Source organism: Tamandua tetradactyla, chromosome 13 (genome assembly GCF_023851605.1).
Source record: "Tamandua tetradactyla isolate mTamTet1 chromosome 13, mTamTet1.pri, whole genome shotgun sequence".
Classification (NCBI taxonomy): Eukaryota; Metazoa; Chordata; class Mammalia; order Pilosa; family Myrmecophagidae; genus Tamandua; species Tamandua tetradactyla.
Genome location: NC_135339.1, coordinates 92699932 through 92724019, shown reverse-complemented (window position 1 = coordinate 92724019; position 24088 = coordinate 92699932). Strand labels below are relative to the sequence as shown.

The window sequence follows — 24088 nt, the reverse complement described above, 5'->3', positions numbered from 1 at the left end:
AAAGGTTACCAAAAAATGATATTGAGAATTCAAGTATGCCCATCACCCAGCTTCTCTCCCTGTTAACAGTTTACATAATCGTAGAACAGTTAGCAAACCAGGAAATTAATGTTGGTGCAATATTATTAACAAAGCCACAGACCTTATTTGGACCCTGTGTTTTTTCTACTGATGTCCTTTTTCTGTTCCAGAATCAATCCAGGATCCCACTTTGCGTTTGGCTGTAGTGTCTCCTTTGTTTCTTCCCATTCTTGGTATGTCCTCAGTCTTCCTTGTCTTTTATGACTTTGACACTTTTAATGAGTATAGTCAATTCTTTTGTAGAATGTCGTTCAGTTTGGGTTGACCAAGATTTTCTCAGGATTAGATTCAATTACTTAGGGTAGCTCAAAGAACCCCCAAGGAACTACTTAGGGTCATTCTTTTCATCTTTACCCCCTTCAGTATGCTAATGTTCATTTGTAATACATTAGTCAGGTGGTTAGGTTCATTTTGTATTCCATTTGGAGCTCCTGCTCCCCCAACCTTGCCACATGCTGGTTGATTTTAATTATTGTTTATTTTTTGTTTGTGGGTAAGACCTTTCTAAGACTTGAAACTGTACCAAACAGTATACAGAGTATTGCTCCCTCTTCCCTTACTGTCCCCCCTTCCTTCCACCCCTGTCCCACCCACCCTCTGTAGGAAACCAGTCTCTTTAGTTTCTGATATTTTCTTTCTGTATTTCCTTGCACAAATGAACAAACACTCAGGTACAGGTAGATTTTCTTGTGTCCCCTTTCTTACACAAACTGTAGTGCATTCTAGATGCGTTTTTGCACTTCTTAATTTTTTTTCAATTAAGAGTATATCTTGTGATGCGAATTGTTCTAAGAAATGGTGATAAATATACAACTATGTGGTGACATTGTGAGTCATTGATTATATACCAAGAATGGAATGTTCATATGTTAAAAATATTCGTGTTTGTATGTTGTTATGTTTTGTCAATAAAAATATTAAAAAAAAGACTATCAAATCACTCCAGACTAGCCCATAGAGCTCTTTCTCCTTTTTGCAGCTGTGTGGACTCCCACTGTATGGATGCGCCATAGTTTGTTTATGCACTCTCCTAAGTATGGGCAATTAAGTTGTTTCCAATATCTCACAATTCAGACAATGCTGCAGAGAACAATCTTGGGCAAATGTACTTTCACATTACTGGAGGTGTATCTTCTGTGTTGATTCCTAGAGGTACAATTGCTAGCTTAAAAGGTGTGTTATGTATCTTCAGTAGGTATTACTCATGACATCTGCTGGGCTCCAGGCTTCTCCAAACATCTGTGTCTCTGTTCTCCACATGTTGGCCTATGTGCCAGCGCTGCTGTAAAGTTTCTGTCAGCTCTGAGGCTTCTGTTGTTTCTCCAAAATGTTTCCTCTTTTAAAGGATTCCAGTAAACTAATCAAGACCCCCCTGGAATGGGTGGAGTCACATCTCCATCTAATCAAAAATTAATACCCACAATTGGGTGTGTCACATCTCCATGGAGACAATCTAATCAAAAGATTCCAATCTACATTATTGAATCAGGATTAAAAGAAATGCCTGATCCCACAAGATTGGGTCAGGATTAAAACATGGCTTTTCTAGGGTACATAATAATCCTTTCAGACTGGGGCAATGTGTATTTTGTTTTATTTGCTATGTTTCTTTTTCTATGAGATGGATAGTCTTTGCTCTTTTATTGGGAATTTTTTTTTTGGATTTTGAAAGGTATTTTTTGATCTAGTAATTACCTTTTTATTTAACCCAGTTTTAATGCCTGGTTTTATTTTTCAACCCTTTATTGTCTGATTTATCATTTTTTCCCTATATCCTTTAAATACTCACCTTTGTTCTACATAATGAACTAAACAGTTCAAATTTTTCTCTGCCGTTCTCTCTTTACCTCCCACTTTTTAAAAAAAAATGTTTATCTCTTTTTAAAAATATTTTTATTGACGTATCTTCACACACATGCAGTCCATAACTTCCATTCATTGTGTAAATCAGTGGCTCACAATATCATCACATAGTTGTGTATTCATCACCATGATCATTTTTTAGAACATTTGTATCACTCCATAAAAAGAAATAAAAAGAAAAAACCCATACATCCCATACCTCTTATCCCTCCCTCTCATTGATCACTAGTATTTCCATCATACCCTGGATAAAAGGAGCAGTGAACACACGTTTTTTTCACAATCACACAGTCACATTGGAAAAGCTATATAGTTATATGATTGTCTTCAAGAATCAAGGCTACTGGAACACAGCTCAACAGTTTCATGTACTTCCTTCCAGCCACTCCAATACACCATCAACGAAATAGGGATATCTGTGTAATGTATAACAGTAACCTCCAGGATAGCCTCTTGACTCTGTTGGAAATCTCTCAGCCACTGAAACTTTATTTTGTCTCATTTCTCTCTTCCCCCTTTTGGTCAAGAAGGCTTTCGCTGGGTCCCGGCTCATCCTGGGATTTCTGTTCCATGTTGCCAGGGAGATTTACACCCCCCCCCCACACGTAGTGGGGAGGGCAGTGAATTCACTTGCCAAGTTGGCTTAGAGAGAGAGGCCACATTTAAGCAACAAAAGAGGTTCTCTGGGGGTGACTCTTAGGCATAATTTTAAGTAAGCTTAACCTATCCTTTGCAGGAATAAATTTCATAGGAGTGAACCCCAAGATGGAAGGCTTGGCCTATTGATTTAGTTGTCCCCACTGCTTGAGAGAATATCAAAAATTCTCCAAATGGGGGGAGGTTGAATATTTCCTCCTTTCTCCCATTCCCCCAAGGGGACTTTGCAAATACTTTATTAGCTGCCCAAATTACTCTGGGATATAACAGGGCATCACACTAACCTGGATAAACCAACAAAATCTCACACCCTATTCAAGATTCCGTGTGCTTATGGTGTCCAACTAAACTGATCATACACATTAAATTAGGTAATGTGCTACCCAAAGTATACATTTTGCACCAAATAAACATCTTTCCCCTTGGTCTCACACAGAAGTTGAAGTTTTAAAATATGGACGATTTCACTCTTTACCCTGTATTCTTCTCAACCTCAGTTCTATCAAGATCAGCTTCCTTCACGTCTCTAAATGAAGTCTCATCCCCTTTTCAACTTTTTAAATAGTTCCTCTGTGAGGTGCTCCTGAGGTTTATAGCTCCAGAGCTCTAACTGTGAGTCTCAGGTGTCACATAAATACCCAAAGCTTCTGGAGTCAACCAGGTTATATACAAACAGCTCATTACCTCAGAATTTAGAAATAACAGTTACAACTCCTGAATATATGTGACCTCTCACTTTTTTTGATATGTAGTATTTGTGCACTGGGCTTTCAGCCTCATCCCCACCTTTGCTGTAGTCTTAGATGTACATCTAAATATTGAAAAATATTTACCATAAGTCCTTTTGCTAGAGTTTTCCCAGTTGTCACTTGGTTGGATGAAGCTTTTTCTCACATAGAATCCTCAAAAAGGGCTGATGGGTGTAGAATTCCTTAAATTCTTTTATGTTGAAAATTGTTTGTCTGTGGTCTTCATATTTGAAAGGACAACTTGACTGGATTTACAGTTCTTGGTTCATACTTCCTTTTATTAAGCTTTTAAAAAAATGTTGCCCATTGCTGCCTTACTTATCTGTTGGTTTAGAAAAGTCTGAACCAGTTCCTTTGCTCTTAAAAATTACTTGATCCTTGAGGATTTTATCTTTATCTTTGGAATCTAGTGGTTTTGCTAGGAGGTGTCTCAGAGTTGATCATTATGGGATATTTGTCTTTGAAATCTAAAGGCTTTACTAGGATATGCCTCAGAGTTGATGTGAGTTAATTTTCCCAAGTATCTAGTGAGACCTTTCAGTTTAAGACCCAGACCTTTTTCTGTTTCTGGAAAGTTTTCTTGGATTATAGTTTTAATATCAGCTTTATCCATTGCTTTATTTTTCCTCTTCAGGGGCTTTGATTATATAAACATTATTTCTTCTTTGTCTGTCTTCCTTTTCCATTGCTTTCTCTCTTATTTACCTTTTTTGCTTCTTTTTTAAAAATGTCATTTTCATTCTCATGTTCCTGCCTTTTATCAGTACCATGTGTTCAGTTTTCACTTGAGTCTCTTCTCCTTTGGTACCTTATTTTTCTTCATTTCTGAGAGGTAATGTTGTCTTTTTCTTCTTTTACTCTCCTGAGTTAATTCAGCTCTCATTTCCCTATTTTTTTTTGTCCATTCCTGGTTTTATTTATTTATTTTAAAATTTCTGATTCACGGTGGTTTTTCATATCCTCAAATGCTTATTTGAATGTATTTAATTATGTTTGTTTGGAGTGTTGAATTACGGTTTTCTTTTATTTCATGGTTTTTTTTCACATGAGCAGGCACCAGGAATCGAACCTGGGTTTACGGTATGGCAGGTGAGAACTCTGCCCCTGAGCCCGGTTATTTTTCACGAGGAGATTTTCCTCCTTTGATATGTGCCATTTGAAATAGCTTTGTATGAACTTATTGCGCTTCCTCAGTTCGGTTTTGTGGTATTGAGGGTTTTGGTTCTCTGCTTGTCTGTGTTGTAGGGATTCCTGGTCTAGTGCGGAGCTGCTCTGTCTGCACAGCAGAGCCCAGGCTGTACGGCAGGCGCTCAGCTCTGGTGGTGGCGGGGGTCCCTCCCAGTCTCTTGGCTTGTAAGACCTCGATGTTTCCCTCTTCCATCCTTTTATCTTTACTACCCAGTTTTCAAAGACATGTCCCCTCACCCCGCCCTCTGTCCTTTTTTTCTTCCCCAGAAAAGTTATTTCCGAGGCTTGAGCATCTGGCCCCAGGGTTCTGGAGATGGGGGTCTGGGTGTCAGGGGCAGGGGAGGAGGGGGCTTGGGCGACAGTTGACAAAGGTCCTTCTGCTCTGAAGCTTGCAGTAAAAGCGCTGCTTTGTTCACCCTCCACACACACAGGCGTAGAGGTTGGAGAGGACATTGGATTGTGTTGTAAATGTATCTTCTTTAGTTCATGTGGACCTAAAAAAGAATTTCTCACTTTCCCCAAGGTCAGCAGGATGGACTCTGTGGGGAATTTTTGAGGTAAATGAAATTAATTTGTTCTTCAGTGTCGGTAAGACAAAGACCTTTTCACAGGTGAATTTTTCATTTTGAATTAAGAAAGTGTAACTTGATACTTAAGCAGGATGTGTTGAGGTTTGTAACTACTATCTCGACTACAGTTAACCGGTTTTGTATGTTTTCAGTATCGTTAAACCAGTCACAAGAGTTTATTACAAGAGTTTCAGCCGCAGTTGTTTAAAATGACTGTTTAAAATCTGTCAGGCTAAGTAAATAGCAGATAAAGCTAGAAATAATGAGGTTAATTTTAATTGATGGTTTTGTTCTTCCTGAAAAGGTAAAGTTTAAAAGTCATCTCCTCAAACATCCTAAAAAGTTTTCCAGTGCCACAGGGGTCTGTATTTGCAGTTGAAGTTTCAGAAAGCAAATTAAATTCGAGTGTTGTGTGTTTTCTGAGCTGTCTAAGGTGAGCTTTTGTGTTTCAGAAGCGAGCGTGCAGGAGGCTAGAAGCCACTGCCCCCGACGGCAGCTGCACCCAGGTCAGCACCCCCACCTCGGGGTCCTGGAGCGCGGAGGAGCCGGAGCCTCAGCCCAGGGGGCCCCCCGCCGACCTCGGTCCCGAGCGTGGCTGCAGGAGGCAGAGCATGGGGGTACGTTCCTGCACTCGCTTGAGCCCATTTCAGTATTGTAACAGAACCGTGGATGACCGTCTGTCTGATACATCTGTGGCTGTGATTTGTTAACTAGATCCCGCAGGACAGTGGAAGGAGCCCTGCCCGGCCTTGCCCACGATGTGCTGCGGGGGAGTCTGTGAGTGTGTGCGCCGCCTTGCTGTGACTTAGCAGACTGGCGGGTTCTTAAATATTAGGTCCATAAAACAAAGTTAAGAGAAATAGCCATCGCGCCTCTAAGGAATGAGGAGCGCACATGAAAAAGTGCAGATCAATTTAAGCTCTCCTTAGCGTTCTGCCTGGGGAAAACTTCAAATATTTTTAAAACTCTTTCTAAAAAGCAGAGTTTAGTGAAGAAAACAGGCCACTCAATTTGGTTAAAACAGAGCATCATTTAAGGACATCTTGAAGAAAAGAACGAACTTTCTCATTTAATCATTCAAATAAGAATCAACATTTTTTTTCCATTTTCCTGTTTAAGCTTTGCTCTCGTTTCCCATATTTCACATAAACCACAGATTTCAGAAGAAGAAATGTGGTATTCATACCATTAGTTCAGAATAAAGGGAGGTGAAAGCCTACAAGAGTCAAAGTGTCAGCCTTCTCTGTTGGACAGCATATTAGTTTGTTAAAGCTGCTGGAATGCAATATACCAGAAATGGAACAGCTTTTACAAAGGAAGTTTATCAAGTTGTCAGTTTACAGTTCTAAGGCCATGAAAGTGTCCAAATTAAGGCACCGACACAGGTTACCTTCCCTCAAGAAAGGCTGATGCCATTTGGATCCTGTCTGTCAGTTGGGAAGCACCTGGCTGGCGTCTGCTGGTCCCCTGCTCCTGGGCTCCATTGCTTTCAGCTTCTGTTTCCCGTGGGGTTCCTCACTTGGCTTCTTCAGGGCTGGGTGTTATCTCTTGGCTTCTCTTGGCTTTCCTGGGCTCTCTCCAGGTTCTGCCCTTGCTTAGCATCTCATGGGAAAGCACCTGGTGACATCTGCTGGGCCCTGCATCTCCAGGTGTCTGGGTCTCCTGTTGACTCGGTGGCTCTGAGCTCTCTCCAAAATGTTTCCCCTTTTAAAGGACTCCAGTAAAGTAATCAAGACACACCTGAAATGGTTAGTCACAGTTCTACCTAATCAAAAGGTTCCTTACACAATTAGATGGATTATATCTCCATGGAAACAATCTAATCAAAGTGTTCCACCTAAACAATGTTGAATGAGGATTAAGAGAGCATGACTTTTCTGGGGTACATAACATTTTCAAACCAGCAAAGGCAGAATATCGTTAAGGATACATTGGCATTGTAATATGCTTGTTTTTAATTCTGAACTTACTCTTAGAACAAATAATATGTCTTTGATAACCACTGTAATTCATGTTTTTTTTTTAAATTTGGAATCTTAATATTGTAATAAATAGAATGTATTTAAATTCCATAGAAACCAGGAATTTGGGGGTGGGATGGGGTTGAATATTTCTGAGGTTGCCCCCTAAAGATCTTTAGAGAAAAGTGTTGTTGTGTAAGCAGGGCGTGATAAGCAGAAGCATGAGTCAGGAAATCATAGAGCTGCCCTGCTGCACACTGCAATGATAGGTACTGGTTTTCATTTATAAACAAAGACCTAAAGCTCCGACAGCCACTACCCAAGTGGACCTGAAGTTGCTAAAACATTAAAAAAAAAAAAAAAGAAAGAAAACAAGAAAAGCTTTGTGTAAAACTCATGAAGATGTATTTTTCAACTTTTTGTACTCTTATCTTCAGAAACATTCCCACAGGTTACAGTATATACCATGATGCAATTCTAAACAGTAGGAAAATCAAAGTTCTATCCAGCCATGTGGATTTAGTATTATGTAGGCTGCTTCATACAGTTGTCAACCTGTCCTGGAATGCAAATAAATAGTATTTACTTGGGGAAAGATGACCTTGTCATGGTGAAGTTGTGCTTACGCTGGTAAATATCGAGTGCCCTCCCTCGTTCCTGTCCCACTTCCAGGGACTGTGCCCTCCAAATCCCCCGTCTGCCTGAGCAAACTCTTGGAATTGGTGTTGCCTCCTAATGCCCTGAGGCTGGGTTCCGGCACGTGCGCTTAAAGAGAACAGTCACATTTGGCCCAAGCAACTGGTCAAACCATTTCGGCTAATAGTCTGATCCTCTGTTTGGACACCAGCACGTGTTTGATTAGCCTCCCCCTTGTGGGCTCCACCCCCCCCAGGCTTGCTTCTATTAGGCTTATAGGAAATGAGTCTGTGATGGGAAAATCTACATTGATATGTGAATACATCATTTTTCTGTTAATGCTTCATATCTTTTTCATCTAAATTTCAGAAACTGACTTTAAAAAGTCAGTTTCCTCTTATTTGTAGTTATTCTCAATAAATTTTCACCCAGGCTTGGGTGTTTTAATATTTACACCCACCATTTCTAAAAGTCTTATGTAAATAAAGATTGAAATATGAATTTGAAAAGTCATACCTCTTGATATTTGAACGGACTATAGCTGCATATATCTTCTTTTTCTAATAATAAGCTAGTTTCTTTCCTAAGCTTTTAAAATAATAAGACACTATTTTTGTATTATAAAACATCAAAAGGTTCAGCATTAAATAAAAAGCAAATAGTGTTTTTAGAAATGCAAGATCCCAGGGAGTAGTGCTTAGCCGTCAGCCACTGCTGGGCAACAATTCCAAGCTTCAGAAGACTTCATTATACACGCGGTTCCCCTCCCAAGCACTTGCCCATTTACACGTGAGCATGTCCTGCCTCCTGGTCAGAGTGGCCACAGGTGACCCAGAGCAACTCCCTGGGATCAGAGAAGACAAGGTGACATCCCTGGTAGTTTGTATGGAATTTCTAGTAGGGAACTTGCCTGTGATTCTTGACTTCTTTGGTAGCTTTTCCAATACTCCCTTTCCGTCCTCCGTGTATCTCTGATGTCAACTGATCTCATCAGTTCTGCTCTGACTTCTGAGTGTAGCCATGTCAGCTTGGTGTCCAAGCTCGTGTGGTCCGCTGACTCCTAAGCACTTCCTCAACTTTATCATTGACCGTTTCTCACATATACAAGATCTTGGCTCTGCATTTCACGTAGACCTTCTCAGACTCGTTTTCCAAGCTTGCATTTCGGTCCCGTCTCTCTCTGACCCATTAATGTAAATTTGTCAGTTAGCTGGCTGCCACGGCGGTTGCCATTTCAGCAGTAGCTGCCACTGGTCTGTGGAGAATCCCTGTGGCAGTGCGGCTCGTTTAGAGGCCTGCCCTCTGAGCCCTGCCTCATTCTGCCCCTGTTACTGCGCTGGCATGAAGCCAAGCCCTGTCTGAGGTCGGGTGAGGCAGCCTGTCCTTCCTCCCTGGGCCTGGCTGTGACCACTGCCTCGACTAGTATGCTTCGGCCCCTTCCACAGAGGGCTCCAGAAGCCAGCTGGGCCAGAGCCTTAGCACTGTGCTTCCGTTCCTGCCTCCAGTCCACGTCCTTGGCCCCAGGGTCGCATGGTAGCCCAGTGTGGTGTAGAAACCACACCATTCCTTTCAAATTCAAACCAATTAAATGACCCCTAATGAGGTTGCCAGCAGCCTCCAAAATAATCAAAAGAAGACATATTAAAAAGGCAGAACTATAGGAAGAAAAGATTTAGAATGTTGAGGGGCGCTTCCTTACCATGCTTTCTAGTTAGTGTCCCGCGTTTCCATAGTCCTCTCCACCCTGACGCCCTCAGGGAAGGTGTCTCCGCAGTTGGATCAGGGGATGGTTCCCTGCCTGTTTGCGCTCAGCTCCTGTCCTGTCCTCCTTTCCCTGCTCTGTATTGTGGAGACTGCACTTGCCTCTGGTTTCGGGGTAGGTCTACAGGAGGCACTGCTAGAGCCTGGGAGCTGGGGGCAAAAAATGGAAGCCCGGGTGTTTCTCCTTTGGGCAGCTTTTTGCCCCCCCTCGCCCCCTGGTCTCCAGCTGGCCCACTGTGGCTCCAGCTCTTGCTGGGCGCCCTGACCCCTGGGCTGACTCCAGCCCTAGTCCCTCACTGCCCTCCTTTCCCCTGGGGGCATGATTTATGTGGCCAAACTTAGGGTTATACTCCTCAGTTCAAAATACCTAGATTACTCTGTTTCACTTGATCCCAGGTAAGAGTGACTGGACTAATCAGCTGATGAACGGACAGATTCTCCTGAAAAAAGAAAAAGGTTGCCACTTCAACACAGGCCTCTGGGTCTTTGATGAGCACCCCGAGGGCTCAGGGTGCTTAGTCCAGCAAAGTTAGCATTTGGGGGTGCTGGCAGAGCCCGGCACAGTTGTAGGTCACATGAAGGTGTTGAAGGCCTGGGCATTCAATTTAGAAGGCCATTTGGGCTCTTCCGTATTGCTCATTATTGGAGCTTCCTTCCCCTTTTTTTTATTTGGGGTCACTGGGTTTTCTTACCCAAATAGGTAGTAATTTTCCACTTAAAGGTCATGTGTTAGTTAGGGTTCTCTAGAGAAACAGAATCAACAGGGAACACTTGCAAATATAAAATTTATTAAAGTGTCTCACGTGACCGCAGGAACGAAGAGTCCAAAATCCACAGGGCAGACTGTGAAGCTGATGACTCCGATGGAGGGCCTGGATGAACTTGCAGGCGAGGCTCACCAGCCGAAGGAGGAATGAGACCTCTCTCCTCTGAATCTTCCTTAAAAGGCTTCCCGTGATTAGATTTAGCATCACTAATTGTAGAAGACACTCCCCTTTGGCTGATTACAAATGGAATCAGCTGTGGATGCAGCTGACGTGATCATGACCTCATCCTATGAAATGTCCTCATTGCAACAGACAGGCCAGCACTTGCCCAATCAGATGAACAGGTACCACAACTTGGCCAAGTTGACACATGTCCCTGACCATGACAGGTAAACATACAAAATTGGTTGGTTTTGGGTGTTGTGAACCTCACGAAGGAATTGATTTTGGATCCCTGTCCTTCACTGGTGTTATCACTCTTTTTTTCACTCCAGGTCAAATGCTAAGGGAATAGTCTTAATAAGCCACTACATTATTATTTGTGTTTTGAGATAAATAACTGTTTCCTGACAGTTGGGTGGGTGTGTGTGTACATGTATGTATGTATGTGTGTGTGTGTGTAGGAGAGAGGCTGGCATGAGAGAAAAGAGGAGCACAGGGGAAATAGGAATTGGGCCCAAATCTGTTGTTTTGATTCAGGGTTCCCCAGTAGGGACTGCAGGAGGAGCCAAGGTATGATTACTCTGACTCTAACTGGATAAACAGTTTTTGTTTGTACTTCTCTTTAAGATTTCCAGATGGGTGACCTTTAAAATACGTGTGTTTGTTTAATTCACATATCTGTTTTCTTTGTCATTGCTTTGCACATCTGTGGCATCTATAAATACTGTTCTGAAACAGAAGCTTACATGGAGCCTGATGAAGATGAGATTTCCACCTTTCTTCTGAGCCCACTGCGATGGCAAAGAAGTGCTTGCTAGTGCCTGATAAATGTCAAGCTGGGGACAAAGTCCAAGGATGAAAATGTAACGTTCTGACATAGATTAAGAAAGATCAGTGTGTGGTGGTTTGCTCTTTGTGCTCTCGTTCAGCAATAGCTAGTTCTTGTCAGTCTTTCATTCTTATTCCTGCGAGAAGAAAACACAGTCATGTAGGGCTCAATGGAATTTCATTGATCATCATATAAGAATCACATTGTGCTCCATTATGTTTTTTTCCTGGGTCTTTCAGGGATCCTAGAGTTCATCAGTCTAACCCAGTCAATTTACAAATAAGGAAAATGCTGTACATGGGGGTGGGGTGGGGGGCTTGTGGTGCTTAGACGCATGCCTCAGAGCCTCTCCTCTCCCTTCCTTCTGGGTGTTCTGTGTGTTTGCAGTCACCAGCCAGCTCTCAGCACAGAGAAGTGCGGCCGCAAGAGCAAGGGTCTTTGTGGACTTCATTCCCAGACACAGTGTGGGTTTCTTGGCTAAGGCACAGGACTGACTTATTCAAACTGTGAAAAAATAAGCTGGCCAAGAGAAGAGTTTGGCTGGGTTGGTAGTATAGCCAAATATGAATCCTGAAATGGATGAGTGGCAGTTTGAATAGAGCCACTGACAAAATCTTTAGATTCAGCTTCTGACAATAAATGTTTTCTCTGTAATGTGGATCCCAGAAAAATAGGTTTAAAAAATTTTTTTTACTGTTATTTAAATTATTTCCAGGTTTTGAAGAAACAGCCTTTAGATGACTAGAAGAATAAAAACAAACAAAAAATTATTTTTCTATAAATGAAGTATGTTAAATTGTGTTGAGATGGTGAAATGGATTTTCATTCAAAAGTTAGCACTTTAGGAAAAATGTAGTTTGGACTTTCTGCATATGTGTAGGACTAAGCTAATCTGGATGGTCCCCCTCCTGCTACAGACAGAAATGCTGGACTAACTCTAAACACATTCGTTAGTAGATTTAGTTGAGTTTTGTCCTTTTGTGGCTTTGATCCTAGCATGCATCCAGGGAGTGGAGCTAGAATTCAGATGTCCACAGCCATGGGTGATGTGACTTTGGCCCAGTGAAAAAGGTCGTGTAGCCAGCAGGTAGGGGAGCTAAACTCATTCATAAAATTTGAGAACCTTGAAAATCTGCCTGTCCCTGTAAAGAACATTAGAAACTAAAATACCAGGCTATACATGGGTATAGTCCCTAAGTTTATTCTGTCTATATGGTTCAGAAACAAAAAGCCATGCCATTAAGATAAAATAGAGCCAGACCATTGAAATCCTTAAGGGCTGGATAGTGGCAAATGCAGATTTAGCCTGTAAGCATTCTTCCACGATCCAGCAGGATTCAGAGATAAAACAACCCACTAAAGATTAGATCACAAGTAAGAAAAAAAAAATACGAGCAAATCTACTACCATGGTAGGGTGTAGGGGAGGACGGGATCAGGAAGTACAACAAACAGGAGACTTCAGAGCTCCAAGAATCTGAAATACTAGAAGAACCTGAAACTCAGAATACAGTGTGTTTAAAATTAATAGAACGATTAAGGAAGAAATAAAGCCATAATGAAAGAAATATGCCATAATGAAAAAAGAATAGGAGGGTTAGGGATTAAAAAAAAAAAAAAAAAGAACTTCTAAAAGTAAATGATAAAATCATTGAAGTTAGAAAAAAAAATATTTTAGACACAGTTAAAGACTGAATTAGTGAATTAGAAGATAGATCTGGGGAAATCACCCAAAATATAGCAAGAGAAATAGAAAGTATGAACATGTGAATAAGATACACAGAGGAAAGAATGAGATGATCCATTACAAAATCCAGAAGGATGGAATTTAGAGAATGGAGGATGTTCTAGTTTGCTAGCTGCCGGAATGCAATATACTAGAAATGGAATGGCTTTTGAAAAGGGGAATTTAATAAGTTGCTAGTTTACAGCTCTAAGGCCGAGAAAATGTCCCAATTAAAGCAAGTCTGTAGAAATGTCCAATTTAAGGCATCCAGGGAAATGTACTTTGATTCAAGAAGGCCGATGAAGTGCAGGGTTTCTCTCTCAGCTGGAAGGGCACTTGGCAAACACGGCATTATCTGCTAGCTTCCTCTCCAGCTCCCCGGGAGGCATTTTCCTTCTTCATCACCAAAAGTCGCTGGCTGGTGGACCCTCTGCTTCATGGTTCTGCGGCATTCTCTGTTGTGGCTTTCTCGTGGCTCTGCCATTCTTATCTGCTGTCTCCAAGTCTGCTTTCTCCAAAATGTTTCCTCTTTTATAAGATTCCAGTAAACTAATCAAGACCCACCTAGAATGGGTGGAGATATGTCTCCACCTAATCCAGCCTAACAATCACTCTTGATTAAGTCACATCTCCAGGGAGATAATCTAATTAAAGTTTCCAACATACAGTACTGAATAGAGATTAGAAGAAACAACTGCCTTTGGAAAATGGAATTAGGATTAAAACATGACTTTTCTAGGGTACGTTCATCCTTTCAAACTGGCACAGAGGATAAGAAAATTTGAAAAGGACAATGACTGATAATTTTCTAGACCTGAAGAAAGCCATGTGTAGCCAAAGAATTTTGAAGTATAGCAAGGTGGGGGAAAGCACCCATCAGATAGCAAGATTTCAAGATGCGCAAAGTTTATGAGTAGGTAATTCAGAGAAGAAATTCAAATGGCCAGTAAATATACATCTATGGTTAATCTCACTACACTAATTAAAGACATGCAAATTAGAGCATCAGATTAACAAAAGTAAAAATGTAAAACTGTCTGATGGCAAAGTGTAGATAAGTATGGCTTTTCAGGAACTGTCACTTTCTTGGAGGCAGTATAAATTGGCACATCACTTTAGAGAACAAGTATCTGGTAAAGGTGACCGTGGGCATTCTCTGACCTAGAAGTTTGACTCGTGGGTATAGACTCGGAGAGTTTCCCAAGGAAATGTGCGTCAGATAACAGTTGTGACAGTGTTTGTGTAGCAAAAAGCTGGAAACAATTCCTTAATAAGAGAAAGGATAAATTAATTGGTATATATTTATCCAGTGAAATAGTTTATACAGCATTGAAAATGAGTGAACTAAAAAAAGGCTATGGGCGGGCCGCGGTGGCTCAGCGGGCAAAGTGCTTGCCTGCTATGCCGGAGGACCTCGGTTCGATTCCCGGCCCCAGCCCATGTAACAAAAACAAAGAAACAAAATACAATAAAACAAGAAAATGTTTAAAAATGTTTCCCTTTCTTCCTTCCTTCCTTCCTTCTATCCTTCCTTCCTTCTCTCTGTCTTTCCTTTAAAAAAAAAAAAAAAAAAAAAAAAAAAAAAGGCTAATTACAGAATAGGTATAAGATGATATCATTTAGGTACAGTTTTAAACATGTAAAATACTGATGCATGCTTATTTGCTAAAAGAATAAAATTTGTGAGAATAACACCAAATTGAGGGTAATGAAGGTTTTTTCCTGACTGTAAGGGCTAAGAATACCTAGGTTTCATGTATATCTGGGATTTTTTTTTTTTTTTTTGCATGCTGTGTGGTGGGGGTCACATTTCATTCAATTTCTATGTGACTATCCCCTTATTGCAGCACCATTTGTTGAATTTTTGGGGGGGGGGGTGAGGGGAAGTACATGGGCCAGGAATCGAAACTGTCTCCTGCATGGCATGCAGGAATTCTCTTGCTGAACTACCCTTGCACCCCCTATTTGTAAGATTTTATTTCTTCAGCTGTGTGATAGTTTATGGGTGTTTTTTCCTTTGTCTCTCCTTTTTTTTGTATGCCTGAAGAATCATGTTGAGTCTCGGGCATGATTTATCCATGCTTAGGTACAACCTGGCGAAACTCAAGAACATCGTAGACATAAGAATAGTGTGTAGAGCTGCTAGAGAGAAATGACTGATTATCCGTGTAGGAACAATAATTTGACATACAACAGAATTCACATTCTTAACAGTGGATTCCAGAAGCCTTTTGAATAACATCTTCAAAATGTTAAAGGGGCTGTGGTTGTGTGAGCCCTTGTCAGCAGTCATCTACTGTTCATAGAACTGGGACAGCCAGTGCAGTGGGGCTTTACCCCCCAGAAAATTCAGTTACCAAAATTTATTCCAGAAGAAAGAACATAAACAGGCCAAAAACAATGGAAGAAATTAGAAAGTAACGAAAGAGCTACCATCCCAGATTGTTGACAGGTTACAGCAGTCCTACATGAAGGAGCTTAAGGATGATTTAACATTAGAAAAACTGCTACATTGTCTGATTAAAGGAGAAGAAACAAATTATCATCTTAATAGATGCAGAAACTGTGCATTGAACTTAAAATTTTCTTCATGATTAAAGCTCAACAAACCCAAAATAGAAGGGTGTATCTTGATAAGGTTAAGGAACAGCATATGCAGTGAAGCATTGCTGTTGGTGATGGGGAAAAGGTAACAGTTCTTGCTGTCACTATTTCTGTTTAATGTACTAGGGTCTTAAGCAGCACAATGAGACCAGAAAAAAGAAACAATAGGTATAAGAATTGGAAAGGGAAAAAATTAGTTATTTCTAGATGACTTAATTATCTACATAGAAAACTCAAGAAAATCTACAGATAAACTATTAGGACTAATAAGAAAGTTGAGCAGAATTGCTGAATATAAGATGGACATGCCAGAATCCATAAGCTTTTTATTCATTGGTGATAACCAATTAGAAAAAAATCCCATTCACATTATTTATTCATGTGGGTTTGAGCTAATGTCTAGTGTCCTTTCATTTCAACCTGAAAGACTCCCTTTAATATTTCTTGTAAGGCATGTCTACTAGCAATAGATTCTATTCTTAAAAAATCTGCGAATGTCTCAATTGCTCTTCCAGCTTCAAAGGATAGTTTTGCTGCATATTAGAATTCTCAGTTGGCAGTGTTTCTTTCAGTGATGAGTATGTCATCTCACTGCCTTCTGACTTAGACAATTTCTGGTGAGAAATTAGTTGTCATATTTATTGAAGATCACTTATATATAATGAGTTGCTTCTCTCTACTTTCAAGATTTTTTTGTGTGTTTGATTTTAGACAGTCTGGATATGATGTGCCCAGTTGTGGATTTCTAAGTTTATTCTACTTGGAATTTGTTCACCTTTTTTTGACGTGTAGATTAATGGTTTTCATCAAATTTGGGAAGTTGTCTGTCATTATTTCCTCAGATATTCTTTCTTCCCCTTTCTCTCTCTCCCCTTCCTTCTGGGGGCTCTTGTTTATGTGTATGTTGGCAAACTTGATGGTATCCCATAAGTCTCTACCCCACACTGGATAATCTCAATTGACCTAGCTTCAATTTCAGCGTTTCCTTCTTCAGCCACCTCAAATCTCCTGTTGAACCCTCTAGTGAATTTTTAATTTCCATTTTACATTTCTACTCCAAAATTTGTTTGGCTCCTTTTTTTTTAATGTTTTTTTTTCCTTATTGCGAAATGTAACTTATATAAAAAAAAAAGCAATAAATTTTCAAGTACATTTTAATAAGTAGTTATAGAAGAAATTTTCAAGTTTGGTATGCGTTACAGTGCCATGATTTTTCATTTTTTTCTTTTAGCTGTTCCAAAGCACTAGAGACCAACAGAAATAGCAATATAATGACTCAGCAGTCATACTCATTTGTTAAATCCTATCTTCTCTATTATACTCCTCCTTCTCTTTAAATAATATCTATACATAAAAGCAATAATTTCAAAGTATATCGCAATAATTAATTGTAGAACAGATTTCAGTATTTGGTATGGGTTATAATTTTGCAATTTTAGGTTTTTATGTCTAGCTCTAAGGTACTGGAACCTAAAAGAAATATCAGCATAATGATTCAGCACTCATACTCATTTTTAATTGTTTTTTATAATTTCTGTCTCTTTATTGTTTTTCTCTATTTGATGAGACCTTGTTCTCATGTTTTCCTTTAGTTCTTAATTATGGTACTATTTAGTTCTTTGAACATATTTAAAATAGTTTTCAAATATTTATCTAGTAAGTCCAATGTCTGGAATCTTTCTCAGGAACAGTTTCTGTGAACTGCTTCCCCCCTTCCCACCCCCTGTATATGGACCACACTTTCTTGTTTCATTATGTGTCTTGTTATTTTTTTTGTTAAAAACTAGACATTTTAAACAATATTATGTGGTAGCTCTGGAAATCAGATTCTCCGCCCTTCTCAGACTTTGCTGCTACTGTTTGTTTGTTTAGTGACTTTTCTGAACTAATCCATAAAATCTGCATTTCTTATTGTGTGTAGCCACTGAAATCTCTGCTCAGTTAGCTTTGTGGTCAGCTAAGGGATTAGACACAGATTTCCTAAAATTTTGGAACCAGTAAGTCTTCTGGTCTTTGCTGAGGGACTCTGTATTGGAGTACACCTTTACCACTCAGCCAAGCCCCTTAAGGTTCTGCTTTACCCTTATTTCCTGCTTGCACAGGGCTGCAAGGCCAAAGTAGCAAGAACCAAGGGCACTATGAGGTCTTTCCTGAGCATGTGTTCTGGATTCCCAAAGCCCCCTGTGAACCTCTCATTCCCCACTTCTCCTTTTAAGCTTTATGGTAAGCCTTTGCTGGTCCTACTGTTGTCCACCACTGTTAACAGCCACCTTGTTCCATAATCGCCTCTGGTTATTTTTGACAGACACCCCCAGGAAACCTTTCAAACTGGTGTTGCATCAAATAAAGATAGCCTTTGCAGTGGGATCATCTGGGTAGCCACCAAACAGGTCAGATAATGAGAACTCTTCAGAGCTTTGAGGAAACTCCAAGCTACTCTGTCTCTTCCAGCACTGCCAGGTGCTGGTTTCCAGTGTGGTTGTGGGCTGCTGGATTTCAAGGCTACCATGGAACCTTGGAGGAGAGAATGGGAATGGGGCAAGTGAAAAACCACAAAGCTCACTGTTCTTACCAAGATGAGTAAAATGCTCCCTAGGTTGCTGCAAGTCTTTGGTTTATTTCCAGAGTTCTGGAAAAGTTTGTTCTGACCATTTATGCCAGGGTTTTCCTGGTTTTTATGGAGATGATATTTGGAGGTCCTTACTCTGACATTTTTGCTGACTTCCACCCCCATTCATGTTAACAAAACCTGTAAGTACTATTGGGAAGTCGAATCATGACCCCACAGATGACACATCTTAATCTGCATCCCCGTGGGTATGAACCCATTTGAAAATAGGATCTTTTGGAGATGTTATTATTAGTTAAGGTGTGGCCAAATTGAATCAGGGTGGGTCTTAATCATTAATCCACATGAAGGAGGCCTTATAAAGAGGAAATTCAGAGGCAGTCAGTAGAAGCCAGAGTGGAGAGAGACCACACGCAATGGAGAACCCCATCATCAGAAAGCTACTGACGCTGGGAGAAAGCGTGCCCTTACCGACACCTTCATTTTGGCAGCCTTTAAAACTGAGGTAACAATTTCCTGTTTTAAAGCCAGCCAGTGTGTGGTATTTATCATAGCAGCTTGGCAAGTAAAGACAGATACCTAGAAACAAATTTAACGAAAGGGTGTAAGATCCATATGGAGAAAACCATGAAACTATGTTAAGTGTAAGGGAGGCCTAAATAAATGGAGAGATATTGCTTGTTCATAGATAGGAAGATTAAAAAACATAACACTATCGATCACACCCAAATTCATCCACAAGTTCATGCAGTTCAGTAAAAATCCCAACAGTATTTCTTTGCATGTAGAATATGATATGCTGACTGTACATTCTTATTGAGGCTCAAAGCTAAGATAGGAACAGCATTGAAAACTTCCAGGAAGGTGGCTGAATAGAGTAGCTTGAGATTAGCCCTGCTCCAAGTTAGAGAAGGGACAGAGGGCGACTGAGATGGCGATTTGGGAGTGCAGCTGACCTGGGGGAGCTTCTGCACCACATAGGGCAGCCCTGGTTGCAGAGACCAAGGAGCTGAGAGGCAGAAAGCTGGAGGCTAAAACAGAGGTGCGGAGCCCATGGGAGTACACGGGTGGGAGCTGGGACTAGGAAGTCAGCCAGGCTGTGACCCTTCAGTGCACCACCTTCACCAACTCAGCCCTGTGACCAACTCACCACACTCCCTACACACCCGAACCCCATCACCTGCTCCCATTCCCCATGCTCCAGGTACCCCCACTCCACCAGTCCCCAGTTGTACCTGCCTAACACCCCAACCCCAAGGGAAGCCCAACCCACCCCTCCCGAGCACTACCTCCCCTTCCCTGCCCTGCAGGCTGTTGCCAGCACGTGAAGGCTGCAGGCGCTAACCTCCGTACCCAGGTTACTCCTGCTCCCTTGTCCATTGTGTCTCACAGCCTCATCCTGCCCCCCCAACCTCTACATATCAGTTTATGACACTCCTAGATCCACACCTGCCCCAATCATGTCATTCAGCTCTGGATACTGTACTTTATAGCAGTCCTAGGACTGCACATGCATACAGCTCACTTCCTAGCTCTGAGAAAGTGCCGACCTGTGCAGCCGGGTCATATATGCCCCCAATCCATGAAGGCGTAATGCCGACCTGCTGCTGCAGCTCTATGCATGTGCACAAAGGGCCCTGTGCCTTAGATCAGTCCACACCTGGGTTACGCCTCCCAGATCGGTGCACCCGGTCTTAACAAAATGAAGGTGTCGGTAAGGGCACGCTTTCTCCTAGGGTCAGTAGCTTTCTGATGATGGGATTCTCATTGCATGTGGTCTCCACTCTGGCTTCTATTGACTGCCTGTCTTTATAAGGCCTCCTGTCATATGGATTAAGACCCACCCTGATTCAATGTGGCCACACCTTAACTAATAATAACATCTTCAAAAGATCCTACACCCTCCCTGGCCCATGTTCACAAGCATCAGCATAATATCCCCAGCCTACACTCATACTTGCCCTGAAATGATCACCACACTTGAGTGCCCCACCCCGTACCCTGCTCCCTGCTGTACAACCATCCTGCAAATACAAGGCCTTAGACTACTGAAAGAAATCAACTCCCAAAGTAAATCAATCAAGATTTTTACGTGCCTTGAAGACAGCAGAAGATCACTAAGCATATCACAATGCAGACAGATACAGCCCAGCCTAATGACCAAATTAAAACACCAGAGGAGATGTTCATACAACTCAACTTAATAAAATAAGTGGGATAGCAAAGAACATAAAGGAGATCAAGAAGACAGTAGAAAAGCATAAGGAAGAATTTGAAAGGATGAATAGAAAAAATAGCAGATATCACAGAGATTAAAGACTCTGTTGACCAAATAAAAAACATACTAGAGGCACACAACACCAGATTTGAAGAGACAGAAGAAAGAATAAATGATATAGAGGACAGGATAAATGACTTCTAAGACTCAAAACAGCAAATGGCAAAAAAGTTGGAAAAATTTGAATTGGATCTTAGAGAAATGATGGACAAAACAAAACGCACAAATATAAGAATTATTGGTGTCTCAGAAGGAGAAGAGAGGAGTAATGGGCTAGGAAGAGGAGTTGAGGATATAATGGGGAAAAACTTCCCAACCCTCATAAAGGACATAAATATACAAGTCAAAGAAGCCCAATGAACTCCAAACAGAATAAGTACAAGTAGACCTTCCCCAAAGACACATACTAGTCAGTCTGTCAAGTGTTGAAGAGAAGCAGAAAATCCTGAAAGTGGCAAGAGAAAAACAATCTACTCAACACAGGGGAAACCAAATAAGTTCAGACAACTCAACTAGCACCCTGGAGATGAGAAGGCAGTGGTATGATATATTCAAGATCCTGAAAGAGAAAGACTTCCAGCCAAGAATTCTGTACCCAGCCAAATTGTCCTTCAAAACTGAGGGAGAGATTAAAGTTTTCACAAACAAAGAAGTCCTGAAAGAATTTTTCAAACAAGAGACTGGCCCTACAAGAAATACTAAAAGAAGTTCTGCCAACTGAAAAAAAAAAAAAAAAAAAAGACAGTGGAGGAGGGCACAGAATTGAAGAGTACCACTAAAGATAATTTAAAGAATACGAAGAGAAAGAGGGGAAAGAATATATAGAACTGACAAATAAAATAAAAAATATAAGATGGTGGATTCAAGAAACACCTTTTCAATAATAACTTTGAATATTAATGGACTAAACTTAACCAATTAAAAGATACAGATTGGCAGAATGGACTAAGAAATATAATCCAGCTATATGCTGCTTACAAGAGACTCATTTTAGACACTAAGATACAAATAGATTGAGAGTGAAAGGTTGGGAAAAGATTTTCCATGCAAGTTGTAAGCAAAAGAAAGCAGGAGTAACTATACTAATATTGGACAAATAAGCTTTAAATGTAAAGACATCATAAGAGACAAAGGACACTATATACTAATTAAAGGGTCAATTCACCAAGAAGATATAACAGTCATAAATGTTTATGCTCCCAATAAGGAGCTCCAAAGTACATGAGACAGACATTGTCAAAACTGAAGGGAGTGATAAATGTTTCAATAATAATAGTAGGAAACTTCAAGACACCACTCTCCTCTATAGATAGAACAACCAGACAGTAGATCAACAAGGAAATAGAGAAGTTAAATAGCTTGATAAATGAATTAGACCTAACATATATATAGGTCATTGTACCCAAAGCACAAGGATGTACATTATTCTCTAGTGCTCATGGAATTTTCCCCAGGATAGATCAGATGCTGAGGCACAAAATAGGTCTTTCTGGGATCTGTCCTTGAGTACTTGTTGAAGAGTGCTTTGAAAACTATTGCTTTTTTATTTCTTTGCTTTGTATATATGTTATCCTATACAATAAAAAAAGTTAGGAAAAATAACAATAGCCAAGGAAATTGTGAATAGTGAAGGTAGGGGGGCTTGCTAGGGGTTGAAATTTACACAAAGCTATAATATTCAAAGCTGTAGAATTGGCAAATACTAATAAACAAAGAAGAAACAAATAGACAGTGGAATAACGTAGAGTCCAGGATCAGATTACGCTGTTATGGATGATCTCGTACAGAGGAGAAATGAATTGGCAGGGCAGGAATGGACTGTTCAAAACCATGCTGTGATCATTGGCCTTCCTTATGGAAAATATTGAGTTATACTGCATTGTGTATGTGAAAATCTGCTCAAAAGAATGAAAGACTTAGCGTGAAAATGAAAATTTTGAAACTGTTAGGAGAAAATATAGAGGACTCACCTCTTGTAGAATTTCTTTAATAAGACATGGAAAGCAAAACCTTAAGATAAAGGCTGCTAAATACTATTACTTAGAAATTAAAAACAACATACAGACAGTAGCATACATTTGCAGAGTTTAAATGTGGGCCACAGATATGTCAGTTGTAAGTGACCAGTGATGATTGTATGTAACATGTGAACTGCTTCCTCGGATGAAGGGAATGTCTGTAGAAGCATGGTCTAATGATTATGGCCAAGGCCCTCTGCATTGCTCCTGGAATCCTAATGCGCAACATGTGAAAAGCATCCCTGTCCTCCAGTTCTTTTTCATGAGTATCAAGTGTCGTCAAGGATGGAGGTTAAGGGGAGTGGCCATTTTGGCCGCCAAGCCTCGGGAGCATGTCTGCTGCTGCACTCCCACATCCCGTTCTGTGTGCTTGAGCCCCAGCCAGCTGCGAGGGGTGCAGCCGTCTCCACCACAGTGCTCTTTATGTCAGCCAGAGGCAACTTAAATGTTCTTGAGTAGGAGAGCAAATGAACCTTGGGAAGACTTCTGAGCTCAAAAGCAAGCTACTAAAGAATAATACACAAAACCATAAACTTCTGTACCTGTTGTTAATTAGCACAGGTAAAGAGAGAACCTAGCCATCTGCCCCTCCGGGTCCACTTTGCACCTTTCCCCTGCATTCTGCCCTGTAGGGTCCGTGTCAGTGGGGCGCCTGGGTCCTTTGGCTTCCCGTTGGCATCAGACACCACGGGGTGCCCACAGGAGATGGAGCAGGAGGGCAGGGCAGGGCACTTGGCGGGTCCCACGGCAGACATGACCGTTCCTCTCAAGGCAGTAGCAATTCCTCACAGCCTCTCTTTCCAGGTTCTAGAAGCCTCTGCCCCCATGTTCCTTTTGGTCCAGCTGTGTTTTGGCACTGGCTCAGCCCCTGTGAGTCTGCTTCGCCCCACCCACAGCTTTGTAATTAGTTCCACTCTAAATAAAGCCTTTGTGCCTTCTCCTTGTGTGCACACCATCGATTTCCTATTGGGACCCTAATATAGAAGGATGTGCCCCAACTTTAGAACAGGGGTTCCCTCTAAGAAGGAAGGGAAGAAAAGGAGGCAAATATACTAATATTTGGTAGCTGCATGGGGAGCCCGTGGGTGTTACAAAGATACTTCATTATGCTGAGGTTCCAAGGAACCAGCTAGGGACTGGGAAGCCTTTGCTTTCGTTATGGACTTGAAGAATTCTGTTGAGAAAGGACCCTGCTTGGTGGCAGTGAAGATAAACACGCTTTTAAAGAAAGAAGGAAAGTTGTTCCTTGGGCAGGAGTCCCAGAGATCTCTGACACAAAGGGCTGCTTCTGTTCAGAGTTACCCAGTCCCTTGTATCGGGCAGGGGGGCCAGCTCCGAAGGCAAGGTCCTACCCGGGGGGTGGGGGGGTGGGGGGTTTGGTGTGAAGGAAGGTTGCACGTGGCAGTGTGCTCTCCACCCAGCAGTACAGGTTCAGTCGCAACTAGATTCACTGTAGAGGAAGGTCCACATCTGCTGCCTAGTGTGGGAACCTCAGAGGGGGTGTCCGGAGATGTGGACCTCGGGCCCTGATGTGCAGCCCCCCCTCGGAGCAGGTGGGATAGAGCCCAGAGAGGAAGGTCTTCAGAAGGGGGAGGCTCTGCAACTGCGGTGAGCCAACAGGGAGGAAATCCTCCCAGCCCGAGGCTGGGAGAAACCTTCAGCGGACATGAC

General features: G+C 41.4%; 1 protein-coding gene across 4 annotated transcripts in view; it reads left to right on the top strand.

Annotated features, from left to right (window-relative positions):
• C13H10orf143 (chromosome 13 C10orf143 homolog) overlaps window positions 1–24088 on the top strand; it is a 58568-nt gene that overhangs the window by 17343 nt on the left and 17137 nt on the right. For 2 of the 4 annotated variants that reach the window (XM_077126420.1, XM_077126419.1), the window contains exons 2-3: window positions 5560–5724; window positions 5822–5884. In XM_077126420.1, the coding sequence (XP_076982535.1) occupies window positions 5560–5724; window positions 5822–5884 (228 nt within the window). Of the gene's footprint in view, window positions 1–5559; window positions 5725–5821; window positions 5885–10278; window positions 14303–14534; window positions 21162–24088 lie in introns of those variants that run through there. The other 2 variants (XR_013161812.1, XM_077126421.1) reach the window with 2 other exon arrangements.